Source organism: Protomyctophum bolini, assembly GCF_963924005.1.
Source record: "Protomyctophum bolini genome assembly, chromosome: 16".
In the NCBI taxonomy this organism is placed as follows: Eukaryota; Metazoa; Chordata; class Actinopteri; order Myctophiformes; family Myctophidae; genus Protomyctophum; species Protomyctophum bolini.
The window spans coordinates 23,600,614-23,615,119 of NC_137877.1; the positions used below are offsets into that span (position 1 = coordinate 23,600,614).

Below are 14,506 nucleotides of genomic sequence, written 5' to 3' on the forward strand. Positions count from 1 at the left end.
AGTCCCTAACATTTTAGTCTAGTTTTTATTTGATGACGAAATCATCAATTTATTTAGTCTTAGTTTAGGTCTTCTTAGCTTAGTTTTTCCATGTTAATTTACTTTGTCACTGGAAAAAAAGGTAGTCAAAGAAATAAAATTGTCAAGTTTTAGTATGCTTTAGCACGTAATTATATATTTATCCATTTATTAAAAAATTGCAATAAAAACACATTGGTAATTTAAAATATAAATGTATTTATTAAACCTGGTGCAGTATTATGTAACTTCTTTTTAAAGATGAAGTGCCATGGTTTTTGTATTTTTCTCCAGCATTTCATGCGTTTATGAGGTGACGGTACTTCATTAGACCCCTTGGTGTGGTTGTTATGTGCGATGATGTCTTCCCTTAGTATTTAGGGTTTCTTCCTGTCAGTTCACCCACCAGGCAAACCAGGCATACTTAATGAACTGGTGGCGTGTCCACATAAACACATCATTTTAACAAATACTGTACACTTTTTTGAAAAGCTTTTTCCCTCCTTATATAACTGATGATCAGGTTTTAGGGTGGAAACAAATCACGGCACTCCATATTTAACAATTCCATAAATGTATAGACTCAGGGAGGTCCGTTCTAGGGGCTTGACTGTATCACTATGTACTAGTCCTTACCCGTTCTGAATATATGAACCGCAAACGATGTTCAGTGTGGGTAATCAATCTAATAATTTAGCGATCGCTCACCCGCTGTCTATTGCGAGCAAAATAGACAGCGGGCAAAACTCAAGTTACGCAGAAAAGTGTGTCCCAGTATTAATCTGTGCCCGTCCCAACATGCATTTCACTGGTGACCCGGAAGCAGTTCATTGGAGCGAACTGTATCGCACTGAAGGCGGAAGTCTAGCGGAAGTGCGGAAGGCACGATGCCACTCAAAGTGACACTGGCCAATCACAGCGCGTCTGTCATTCAATTTGATTTAAATACGATGGAGCTTTATTGACATGACAAAATAAAAGTTTATATTGCCTCTGATTGGCCTATCGAACGTCCTCTTCTGTGACGCACACAGAAGCTTCCGCCAATCACAGCATAGTACCAGTCCTTGCATGCTTGCCAAGAATCTTGGGTAATGAAGTCAAAGATGTTGGCTGCCATCATGTTATTTCTGTCCAAAGTGGTCACTGCTACCCCAATCTACATAGTGCTGCTTGAAAGATAGAACAAAAAATATATATATTTTTAGATATTTTGTCTTACTCTCACATTTTCCAGGGAAAGGTCTGTTGGGAAATGTTTAGATAGTCCACTCAGCTCCACTCAGCTCCTCAGCTGAAAGAGAGTCCCAGCCTGAAGATGAAGCAACAGAAGATTGACCTGAAGAAGATGCACCCAAGACCCAAATGTCAAAACATTTCCAGTTTTCCTACATTTACCATAACATATGGTTATTACTATAACTCTGATTCCCAGAACACATACCCTATATAGGTATAGGCCAATAAAGCGCAGAAAAATTGCTGATCTACAAGCTCACAACACGACACTTCGCGGCATGTTGCGAGCTTGTAGCTCAGCTGATTTTGCCACTCAAACATTGTTGTACTTGTAGAGTGCCAACTATGTATAAATTAAACGCATCGTCTCTGTCGGGTGGAAACCAAACTGTCCAAAACTGTTACATTCCAGGATTGAAATTCAAAAACAGCAAAAGTAGCAGATCTACAAGCTAGAAACGCGTTCCGAGCTTGTAGAACTGCTACTTTTGGTGCTTTTGTGTGACACTGTAGTATGATCAAGTTCACCCATTCAAACCGGAAAAGAATCCATGCCATTTTAGATTGTAACTTTATAGCACTGTAACCACTTTAAACATTATTTTATACTTTGGTGATTCAAAAATAGCAGATATACAAGCTTATAGCGCATCACTTCATGCCGTGCTATGACCTTGTAGATCTGCTATTTTATTGAAAACTTCATACATAATATTTTTCAAGCAAGCATTTTTAACTAAACCCTTTGCTTCTGCGGGACCCTAGAACAAAATATATTTTGAGATGGGGTCCGCAGCAAAATACATAATTCTGATATAGCAACATACGTTTCTCAGATAAGTGTTCAAATTTAGAGGACATTTGTAGAATGGGCCTCAGGTCTTAATGGGTTAATTTTTAGGAAAGAAAACAAAAAGTTAGAATATGGCGATAAAGAGGTTTCTGCCCGACAGCGACGATGCTTTCCATTACATTAAACACACAGAAGAACATTCGTTCTGTCCACATAGGGACTGAAGAAAGGGGGCGAGTAACACAGTTCAGTTCCCCTGCAGCTTCTTCATGACCAGGCTGGTGGCGGGCGCGTCAGTGAACACCGTCCCCACAAAGACGCGCGAGCCCCACAGAGTGTGGCGGATCACCTTGCAGCAGCCCAGGTCCTCGATCTGGAAGCCGAGGTGACGATAGCGATCATCCGTCTCGAACAGCGCGTTGTTGGTGTACGAGCCAAAGAACTGCAAAGAGACGAGGAGAATGGAGATGGACAGAGAATGAAGCCTGAGTTTTTTTTTAAAGCCTACGGTACGGGATTTTTGACAGTTGCAGGAAATAATCCCAATGGCAAATAAAAGTTCATGATACTTTAAGACACATAAAAGCTTTGAAATGGAGTGGAGTATTTACCGTTTTGTTCTATTTTTCATAGAACAAAATGCTAAAACCTCTTACGGTTGCGCTAACCACAGAAAAAATTTGAGAGGCACCTAGCCAAAAACCCACTGAGAAAATCCATAGACTTCAAGATGAGGGAATCACAAACTCCAAAAAGAACCTGCTCAAAACCTCCATGTTTTTGATTGATTGATTGATTGAAATATTTATTAACAGTTTGCAGAATTACAGTACATTTCAAGCACAAACTCAATACAAAGACAGTTAACTGTGAGTGGACGACCCAATTAAGCATTACACTTGTTTACACGAGGGTCCACCCTGTTCAATTCAGGTTACTTGATTCAGTGCTGAATAAAACAGGTAGTGCAAATATATTGGTTTATCTTGAAAATGCTCATTTCCACTGCTGTGGACCAGGTGGGGTGGTGGGCCTCGAACACATTTCTTAAGTATTGTTTATTCAATGGATAGTTCAAGTTTCTCAAAGTCCTTGTGTTTTTCGAAGGCTTCTCTCCAGCTGCATTGCCCTACACTCTAGGGGGAAATTCCTGCAGTAGTTACTAGTTATGCCTTAACCAAAACGACAGGAATGCCTTACCGCTAGGCCTGATGACGGGTCAATGAAGTCAGCCCAGAATCCTTCCGTTTGCAGTGCAAAGCAGATCTCTTTGGCTCCAGCAATAAACTGCTCCAACACAACAATGCATCGCATTAGAGACTAGAGTCTTGTGTTTTCCAATTCTTGTTTGATTCAAAACAAGTTATTAATTCGTGACATACTTGACTGACAAATAAAACATAAAATTAGGTACATTCATACGCATAATTTAACGTCATGTGCTGTGGAAAAACACCAATGAGTGCAGTGAAGGGCTTCTTCCGTGCAATCAAACCAATTCCCAGCCTACGTCATTTCAACCAGACAGTAAATAATGAACAAGCTCTTCTCTGACGCCCCTATAACCTCATGCAAATTCAATCTGAAATGTCAATCTTTACAGTTTACCAGGTTGTTAAATCTGGTTACTGCTGGAGTAAATAAATACATAATTCACCTCCTGCTAGGGAGTTTTCATTTTTCCTTATCTTTCAAATATATTATAATATTTATCTCCACTACTATTGACCCCTGATAGGTGATGAATACAGGTTTTCTCTGTGCTTCGGCAAAAACATTTTCTTTTTGTTAACGTGACCAACCGTTCAATAGTTGGGGTCCATTGAAAATACCATGCTGGCCGACACGGAAGAGGAACGACACAGAAGCCGAGATAAAGGCAGACTCGTAGGTTAGTAAAAAGCGCCATTTGGGTAAAAACTAAACACAACAGGTGTCCCAAGATGTCTTTGGTAGTGAATGACTTGACACCCTCCGCGCCATTGCTGTAGATCTAGGTCAATTAAAGCCTATTTTTTTATACTACGCTTAACACCATTGCCGTAGATCAAGGCAATTGCGCTTTTATAGCGCTTTCGATCGATCAAGCCATAATGCTACTTGCGTTAGCATCGGGTAGCTACCTGTTGTTGTCATGACAATGGATCGCCCATCTTAGATCTTCTATCTGTTTCTTTAATCGCCTGTATCTCCTATTCCTTGTCCCAGATGGCATTTTTGCTTTTATAATCATAATAATGGATTGCATTTTAGAGCGCTATTATATGCACTATGTCACATGCCTACTCAAAGCGCTTTACAATAGACAATGCGCTTTACAATTGTAACTTTAGAAATGTGCAGATACCCTGTATACTGTACACTTACCGGTACATACTGTGTGAGAAAAAAATGTTGCACATTAAGCTAATTATCTGGGGACCCCTAGTTTGGGGAAACACTGGCATAGATGACTTGACTACCATCTTTAAACCTGCTAAGAAACTTGGACACCAAACGTACCTTGTCCAACATCTCGTCCCTCTCTCTGTCTACATCTTCAGTCCAGGCAGTCATGTCGTTTTGAGTTTTTTGGGTTACCGTGACAACCGTCATGCCACTGGATGGGGCCTCAGGAAACATAGATTGGAAATCTTTTGATTTGAGAGAAGAAAAGAAATGACAGGGACACCACAGTCATTACTGTGTCTGAGCTCTGAGGACAGTGTACCAAAAACTGAGATCTGAATTGTTATGTTACCATGCCCTCTGCTGGGCATAACATGAACTTCACAAATTATATGCATGGGTTTTACTGCACATGATCAAATCAAACTTTATTTATAAAGGCTTAGGCACCCCATGAAGCCATTCATGGAGATGTTTTTGTCGCATTCCTAAGCTCCTTTGAAATGAATTGAATCTTCTTGATTAATTCAAGGCTTAACATGTTTACTTAAGTACAGTACTTCAGTAAATATACTTAGTTACTTTACACCACTGAGCAGTAATATATATGGTCAGACATGTGCGGACATTTCCTATTTTTTATTTCAATGTTCCTCATGGACCCACAGGAAAAAAAAGGCTATACAATTGGCAAAATGAATTCAGAGGATTTGTCTGTTGGCTGTAGAGTAGAGTTGTACCTTTCTTTAGCAGCTCAGGACAGGACTGGATGGCACACTCCACGTTAGAGTTATCAAAGTACTGCTCTGCTCTGTTGACAGTCTGCTGCATGCCGGAAATCCCTTTACCCTGAGAAAAATATGACAAACAAGCTTTCTACATTAATGACCCCACACAATATACTAAAAAAAGAAGGTCCACTATTAGATTGTTATACCAATTTTAGACCCTTTAATAGTTTCATCAATAAAGTCACTGAATATTGAGGAAAAGTATTGCAGTATGCTTAATATTCCAGTAAGCATCTACAGCAGGGGCGCAATAAGCTAGGGGACGGAGGGGACGAATCCCCTGCCAGCGTCACATTGGTCCCCCCCAAATTAGTTTGGGGGTCCCCCTCTGGCTTGGGGGTCCCCCCCTTTATCCCCCCTGGCTCCAAAGTTATCTTAGGAGTAATACTTGTGAAATCCTGCGTTCATAAACGCGATATATTTTGAAGGGTATATTTGATCCACCCCTGTCTAAATCCCAAAATGGTTTGGCCCATCTACCTTCGGGAAGTTGTTACACCGCCATCAGTGACCCAATGTGCTTTGCACTCTGTGGTGATTGCGTAATGATTCTAATAATACAGGAACAGTATTCAATAGGTCAGCACTTTTGGTGTCACGCACAACTTTTAGTAACGTATTGACTAGATCGATAGGAGATGAATGAATATACTTTATCCTCTACTCTAGTACAGTGGTTCCCAAACCTTTTCGTGTCAAAGACCCCCAAATGGACACGTATTAGCCCGCGGACCCCCCTCCCCCCATTTGAAGAGAAGAGAAGGACCCCCATAACTGCCATAAGAGAAGATTTATACAGCTCTAGCAGTGATTCTCAACCCGTTTAATTTCAAGGACCCCGCTGCGTCCACATGACATGCCACAATTAAGGCGACAAGGGTCCATTTGGTTCCAAACTATAGCTGTACCCCCTGGAACTCACGGCTCAAGGACCTCTGGGGGTCCCCGGACGGCCGGACCCCACTTTGGGATTTATATTATTATATTAGCCACTAATGAAAGCACAACTGTCAACACCAGGTAAGGTGCAACTACATATTTAAAACATGCGAACCCAGTCTGCTCTCCTGAAAACTGCCCAGGTGTTGTACATTTTATATAGAATAGGCTAACTTACATGAGGTCAGTGAGTTTTGACCTGTTTTAGGCGCTGCTGATAATGTGGTTAAACTTTTACGTTTTGAGACACTGTAGACACATGGGAGGAGGAGGAATCACAGCCAGGTAATTCATAATAATAATAATAATAACTGTGCCAAAGCAGTTTTGTATGTGCATTGATCACTGGAACAACCTCTCTGTAATCCGACCCTAACCATAACCCCACGTTTTGGTGGTTAGACCCCCCCATCCCCCCCTCCCCTAGGGTGGTGGGGGGGACGGATTTTTCGGCGGCGCCGCTCTATATCCCCCCCTAGCGTTCGGTCAGTGTTGCGCCTCTGATCTACAGCAGTGGATTTCAACCCCTTTCATATCAAGGTCCATTATTTATTTGGAGCCACGGAGCACAAAACGTATCGTCGTTGGATAAGAAGATTTTGTCCACAATTCCATGCTGTATTGATGTTGGGGTCCACCTATGCTTTCTATGGCATAAGCAGCTACTGGCAGGATCCGCCGGGAGAATCTAGACACAGCTGCACGACATGAGACTAAATAATTAGAGCGACAGAGAGAGGATAGCGTGTATGTGTGTGTTTGTACGTCAATTTAACAAAGGTGCAGACGATCAGAAATCAGCAGTGATCGACGTTTGCGCTACTCTATGCCGAATTGAAGCCGACTCAGTCCCAGACTTTTTTTTCTCTCCCTATAAATAAAAACGTCTGGGTTTCCGAGGCTAATGTTGTAGTGATAACAGGCAAACGTTGATCAAAATAACAATTATACATGCAAATGTTTAACAATAGCCAAATAGACCCATAAGTCAGTCCATTTGGTTTAATTTTACACTCGCAAAAGTTAAAGATCTATAAGGGTCCATTTGGTTACCAACTCTTCCATCGTTTAGCAGGGGATGGTCCCGGACCACTGGTTGTAAACCACCGATATACAGGTGTAAGATCGCCCCCTGCTGTTTGTTTTCAAAACATGGATTTATCCACTTCGCCCAGTAAGATTTCCCATAGCTTCATTTGATTAGTTAGTTTTAGTTAGATTGATTGCTAGCAGGAAAAAGGTACTACTGTGTATGCTACTTTCTGGAAGTCTGGCTCTACAGTTATGCAGGGAGCCTATTGGATGTAATGCACATTACAGCTGGTACATTGTTATGTCGCCCCATTTACATTTTTATCATACACATGTGTTTCAAATTATAAATGAATAGTGACTTGAGACAAACATTTACCAAGTTTTACATGCATTAACTTTTCCCCCTAAACAGATTACAGGCTCACAACCACAAAAGGTAGATAGATACCTTCTGTGGTTGTGTGGTTGACATGTCCACCAGCAACTTGTTAAATACTTTGGAAGTGAAGCGGTGCATCTTGTTTCGTTTTTCTTCTTGAAGTAGTGATGCAATAAGATTAGCTAAATAGCCAAAATATTCCATTATATATTATACAATATTCAGAGATTATGTACAAACTGTCACAAATGAGTTTCACAATCAAATGGTGTCCCTAGAAAGGAATGGTGGTTCAATGTGCAATTTAATGCAAACAGTAGATGGCATTGTTCTTCCATTTCCCTCCATATGGATCTTATTCAGAGGATTAAACCTATACCTGGATCTCTCCAATAAACTGAGATATTTTTAAACGTACATGGATCTCTCCAATAAACCGAGCTACTTATTAAGATGATTAAACTTACTTGGATCTCTCCAATAAGCTGAGCTAGCACCAGCTCGTGCCTCTCACTGTTGGACTGGGCAGACAGAAGGTCAGGGATGGTCCTGTGGACAGAGTTCTTCCTCTGCTCTGTGGTGCCCTCCAGGTGGCAGTCAAAGCCCACGTTACCGGGCAGCTGGAACCTCAGGTCCTGAGGCCCGAACGGTCCCATGGTCTCATCAGGCCACACCGTCCTGGGTCCTAAACAACACAGGAAGATACGTTATGCTAGAGCAGTGGTTCCCAAAGATAATTCCCAGGACTCAAAGTACTGAAAATGTCAGGTGGGGTGACAGTGACATGAGGCTCATCAGAACCAGAGTTTACCCATGTCAGGTGGGGTGACGGTGACATGAGGCTCATCAGAACCAGAGTTTACCCATGTCAGGTGGGGTGACGGCGACATGAGTCATGAGTCTCATTCAGAATCAGAACTTACCCATGTCAGGTGGGGTAACGGTGACATGAGGCTCATCAGAAACAGAACTTACCCATGTCAGGTGGGGTGACGGCGACATGAGTCATGAGTCTCATTCAGAATCAGAACTTACCCATGTCAGGTGGGGTGACGGTGACATGAGGCTCATCAGAAACAGAACTTACCCATGTCAGGTGGGGTGACGGCGACATGAGGCTCATCAGAACCAGAGGAGGAGCCTGCCTGGGAGAAGGCTCTGGCTCCAGCAACACGACGCACCAGGACATGGAGGCCCGGCAGGTAGGTCACCATCCTGGCTCTGCCACAGAGCACCTGGTGACAGGGTGAGGAGGAGCACATAATATTGTTGCTGTCACCGGGCAGAAACCTCTTATCTTCATATGAGGACACAATGAGGAAATGTTGCCGTTCTGAATGTTGTATTATGTTGTACCAGCGGCCCACTGACACAATAGTAAGCCAATAGCACCCACTGACTGAAGGTTTAGGTTTCTGAATTAGGTTTATACTAAGTGGGGAACAATTTACGAAGAACCTTTTTTGTGGGGTGGCCCACAAAAAAGACAAAAAACGCCAGAGGAGCTAGTTTCAAAAAGGGCCCAAGGCTTTTAACCACTTCAACCCTAGCCTAAGATTTAGAGACTATGTATTTTATTCGATCAAATCAAATAAATAACAATCGATAAAATGCATTTACGAGAGTCTAAATCTTAGACTAACTTGAACCCCATCAACTATATATAGCCCCTTTCGGAACCATTTTTAAGTTTTCACCGTCTCCGGGCCCAAATACAGAAAGGGTAAACAAGGGTGCCAAAAGGGGCTAACCCAACCCAGCACCCCTATTCTGGAGGGAACGTTCGCCAAAAACATTGACCGTCTTCTACGAGTTATAAAAGAAGAAAGTTCTTACACTGGACATCTTGATCCTGTTGTGCTCTCCTCTCCTGTTGTCCACCTCTATGCCTGTAGAAATATGATGCAACAACACTTGAAAGAACACATCAGAGCAAATGTTTCTCATGAAGTACACGGGTAAACGTGCAGCTAAATGGTTGGCTTATCCAATGGGCAAAGTTAAGTATTCTGATTAAGTGATACGGAATTCCAGTTATTCCACTAATGCACACTATGACATGGTTCGTAGTAGTTATTTAGGAAATTACTCGGCATTGGAAGAGTGTAGTTAGCAACAGTAGCACTCAAACTTACCTTGGTAGGCTTAATTGTACCAAATTCCAAGTATGGTGAGTAAAGTGAAAGACCATTAAACATTGAGATGGCTTTCCTTCTTCATGTGTGACAAGTCATAGTATCCGTATCCGTATCGTCGGCTACTTTACTTTGGTGAAATAAATGTGTTGTTTTTTCATTGACCCTAGCCTAACAGTGTGTTGACTTCACCTTGTGGTTTGCACATGCGCTCACGCTGTGGACGGATGCCGTGGAAGGACAAAATAAATAAAGGCGTTTAAAAAACAAAAATACATCTGCCACTAGATGGTACTATATTACCGCTAGAACATTAATGTTATGAACATTTGACATTTATGTTCTCCAATTTCTACAAACGCTGTTTGCATATCCAGATTCCAGTCATATAGGGCATGAACAAGAAGTTAAAGGAAAAATATCAAGTCTGATCATGATGCACCGACCGTGCATATTTCCAGAATAATATAAATAATTAAACACTCGTCCAGACTGATGGTGTTGTGTGACTGTGTGTTATGTGTGTTTCTATAGGAAGATGTACTGTACTGGGCAGACTGTGACAGTGATACTAGTATGGGCGGCTGGGCGCGTTCGGAAATAGCACACTGAGCGCACTGCCACTGTGCAATGCAAACTAATAGGCGAGTGCGCTCCCGGTGCGCATTTCCGAAATAACGCACCCTTTATGTTTCTGTAGGAAGATGTACTGGGCACTGGGCAGACTCAACTGTAAGTAAATAATGCTATGGATCAGAGCTAGATGCCACGCTCAATTTTTACATTTGCATATAGATACAGAAGTAAAAGTCAGGCTCGATAATATTATTAATATAAATCTACGATAGTCTTTCTCGATCAAGGCGTTTTAAGTGCATACATATGATCTGCCACTAGATGTCATTATACTACCGTTATTGCAGAACACGTACGCCACAAGTGTTTGTCAAGTTGGGGAGTCAGCCCTCTAGCTCTGTCATCATCATCTCAAGTCTCTGGGAGCCCATGCACAGTGACCAGTCTTCATTGGCTTTGTCCAAAAGTCGCCATTAATATTGTATACATTCGTAGTGGTTTTATTATTACAGGATCTACAAGTAGGCTATTATAGACATAGAAATAGAATAAATGTTGTGAGATGACATACTGTAGCCTAAAATCTGCATGATATCATTGAGCTATAAGCATCATAAGTAGCCTACAAATAAAATAACGAACTCAGCAAATCTGGCATTTAATTTAATTGAGACTTAATTGTGTGTGCGGTGTGCAGGTAGTGGTACAGTAGGCAACCTACAAGACATCTTAGGCTTTTAATAGGTCACAGCAACTCATCTGTATTGCAGGTTCGTGTTATTGCTTTATATATTTTTATATTTTTGCTGAGTTTTGAAGTAGCCTATTCATAATCAGGCATCCATTAGAAAACTGTCTTGTATTGTTGAAAGTAGAAAACATCCAACTGGTCCTTGATACAGTATGTGATGAGAAATTAGCTTCTTGTGTGAAATAGCCGAACGTATAGGCCTATTAAATGGACCCACTTGTGCCTTGTCAATGCACCATGGGTTATATAATTAGAATCTGCACTAATTAGAATGTACTAATTCAATCCAATAGACCATGGTTCTGTTCCACCTGGTGACTGACATGCAGTGACTCAGACACATTACATCATTTGGCAGCATTAATGAAGACAAAAATACGACGTTGTACACATGCAAGCAGCAAGACTCAGCTCAGCGCTGACTTTTGACTTTGTGATAACCCAGATGGTTCTCCCTAACAGAGCCTGGCTCATAAGTCCGGCCCAACCCAACCCCAAGGCAATTCTATCCAAACCTTCTTTGGCTTTGAATTACAACGTTCTTCTAGCAGCGCAGGCCTGACTAAAATCCCCTAATGTTGGTGATAAATTATAGTTAAGTTAGTTCTGCAGAGGTTTTGAAACACTTTGCCAGACACAAATGAGTTATTTGGTGAGAAGTTTAGACCTGTGCAGGCTGTGTGGTTTGGGTTGTTATTGGATTTGTTGGATGGACATGCAGGTCTTGACTTGGGGAACAAACATATTATGTGTGCTCACTGTGCTGTGCTCTTTTCATGGTAGAGTGTAGTTGAAACTGATGATAATGCATGGCTTTGCTATTTTTTAATAACCACTTCAAGGATCAACAATGGCCTGGTTTCTCAAAGGACACTTCTTACACCATGGTGTAAGAAGTGTCCTTTGAGAAACCGGGCCATTGTATGTCTGTCTGTTTAGGGTACCAACAGGTGCAAAAGTGGTGCTGCTGAGCTAGAAACAGAGAGAGAGAGAGAGAGAGAGAGAGAGAGAGAGAGTGTGTTGCACTGTTGTGCTAATTTCAATGTGGAGGGAGGGAGGGAGAGAGAGAGAATACCATACTTGTGAGAGAGAGAGAGAGAGAGAGAGAGTGTCAATTGTCTTCTAATTCCCCCACATGGTAACTCTAGTCTTTTCTCAACCGTTTCGGGCAGGGCGGCTCATCGGAACTGGGCCGGCACCCTGCGCGTTCCTGTGGGTCTGGATTCAAGTTCCGGGGACCCCCACACAGAGTTGCACCACTTAGTTCACACGGTTGAGATTTTAATTAGTAAGTAAGTAAGTCAGAGATTCGGTATCAGCCAGAGCGCAACACCTGATGTTATGTTGAGGGCATGTAGAGACTGTTGTTACGGGGCCTGCTACTACACCTACCATAAGCTCCCAGTACTTACCACATGACTTCAAGCCGTGCTCCTCATACGCTGAGTTGGTGGTGCCCGGGATCGAACCAATGCCATGACCTTGATATCAAAGATTCAATGAAATGCACAGGTATTTCACACACGCACAGTATGCACACAAAGTAAGGCCTATTCATTGTGCAGTTGTACATTTATTGAGACCCATGCAGTTTGTGATAGCATTTTGAAACTAACCAGGTACAGAAGAAAGCATGCATTATTTAATAATGGGGTGTAGGAGAGTTCTTTCTTGGCTTATTAATTCTCCCAGTTTGATTGTATTGGCCTTTGCTGAATGCCATCATAAAGCTTGGATTGCTGTGGTGGGATGCTTTCATGGTTTTATGCAGCTCAGTGGAGCAATAAAAATATAATGTGTTTGTAAATCGTCAGCCATTTACCCTCGAGGTATCTGGTACACAGTGAACTGATTCTGGCAGATGCCATAGAATGTGTTCTTCTGCAACAATGCTCTTAAAAGCCAGCACCTATGGAACATGCCAAGTTTCACAGCTCTGGCCATAGCTTGGGTAGAGGGGCTGTTATACATATAGCTAAAATCTAAAAAGACACAGATGCCTTAATACTTTCTTTTTATGTGGTTGAAAATACACAATAGACCCATACTGGAGATATTCATGAAGACCTGAGTTAGTTAATTTTGGCTATGAAGATGATCAGTGCCACACTAGATTTCTAGACTGCTAGGAGAATAGGCTATTTTTGTAAAAAGAAAAAGTTAAATAACAGATGCTTTTAAGAGACAGTCAAGACAACTTCCTGATGCCTTTGAAAACCAGCCCGTCGGCTCTGTTATCTTTCCACTTTCTAGTTTCAAAAGTGCATGTATATGGATAAGCTTTATAGGTTATTTCCACTGTCTACATTTATGCTATCAAGTATTGTGTTTAAGGAGTTCTAACTGTTCTGTACAAGGAAAGATTGCATACATTTTAGCAGTATTCCTGCACATTCTTGGCAATAAATACTTAAATATCATTCCTTCGTAAATCTCATTTGTGCCAAGCACTTTGGATGGCATGCAAATATTAAGCTGATATCCAACCATCAAGGCTTAAGGCTTTATTTTAAGAATTAAGAACTGAAGTTACTGGCAAAAGCATATTGTTCATAGGACTCGGAGGCCAAAAGATATTAAGCAAATAAAATAGTAACACAGTAAAAAATAGGGAGATTAAGAGGTTTCTGCCCAACAGCAGCGCAAATACTAAAATAAAAGGGGAAGACAAGGTTTCATTCTGAACAGCACACAGCATGGCGCCGGAGTCAATTGAGTGACGGCTCATCAAGGCCTCACTCAGCATCCTGTATGTGTTGTAATTGTTTTGATTGGCTCATTTGACCTCCTCCAGCCGTGACCAGGAAATGACCGGCCCCCTGTTTGTTGGCCACGGCGTGAAAAAAAAAAGCCCTCACATGTGGTTTCATCATGAGAGAACCTGAGTCCACCGCTATACGACTTGATAGCATGACATTTATGGCTGTCTGTCATCAGTGTGGTCACAGCACGGCATAGTAATACTGTAGTGACGTGAAATTAATGAGGGGAGAAAATCCCCCTTTCCTCGCATGATTTCACGGACCACCAATCTCTCATGGGGTCTTTAGAAAACAAAAACAAATACAGTGAGAGGAAAGAAAGACCAGCCAGTCACCAGAGTGCTGTGTCAGTAACCCATATTAGTTTCACTATGGGGGACCCGTGGAATGCTTGACACCACCCATTAAAGGAGGTGTATCACTGGTTTCTTTCAAACTTAGCCTGAAAAAACATCTATCAGGAGGTAAATGTAATGTCCCTCCCCATCTTCTTTGTCTGTACTTGTTGATGACATGTATTATTGTGTACATTTTATGTTTATGAATTGAATACATGTTTACATGTCTGACTAATAAAGTATTAGGGAAAAAACGTTTGGGATGAGGATGTGAATGTCGGAAGCAATTAGAGGAAAATAGCCCAGCTGGGCTCTCTGTCGCTGATAGCATCAGTGTCTTATACCGCCCATCAGTTAAGGCT

The 14,506-nt window shown here is 41.7% G+C and overlaps 1 protein-coding gene across 1 annotated transcript; it reads right to left on the reverse strand.

The window, feature by feature from the left end:
- Positions 1–217: 217 nt before the first annotated feature.
- On the reverse strand, positions 218–9,928 carry mmadhcb (metabolism of cobalamin associated Db). Its single transcript, XM_080786182.1, has 8 exons — positions 9,718–9,928; positions 9,419–9,471; positions 8,670–8,817; positions 8,050–8,267; positions 5,179–5,287; positions 4,553–4,683; positions 3,251–3,337; positions 218–2,492 (listed from the first exon to the last, which is right to left on the reverse strand). Exons 2-8 carry the CDS (start codon positions 9,425–9,427, stop codon positions 2,298–2,300), a joined length of 897 nt encoding a protein of 298 aa, XP_080642308.1. The 5' UTR covers positions 9,428–9,471; positions 9,718–9,928; the 3' UTR covers positions 218–2,297.
- Between the last annotated feature and the right edge of the window lie 4,578 nt (positions 9,929–14,506).

Bases quoted from the DNA above. Each gene is read 5' to 3' on its own strand.
- mmadhcb (XM_080786182.1), bottom strand. The intron at 3,338-4,552 runs GTACGTTTGGTG...GTGTTGGAGCAG, and splicing joins GGGACGAGATGTTGGACAAG to TTTATTGCTGGAGCCAAAGA. The intron at 2,493-3,250 runs GTAAGGCATTCC...GTCTCTTTGCAG, and splicing joins ACCCGTCATCAGGCCTAGCG to TTCTTTGGCTCGTACACCAA.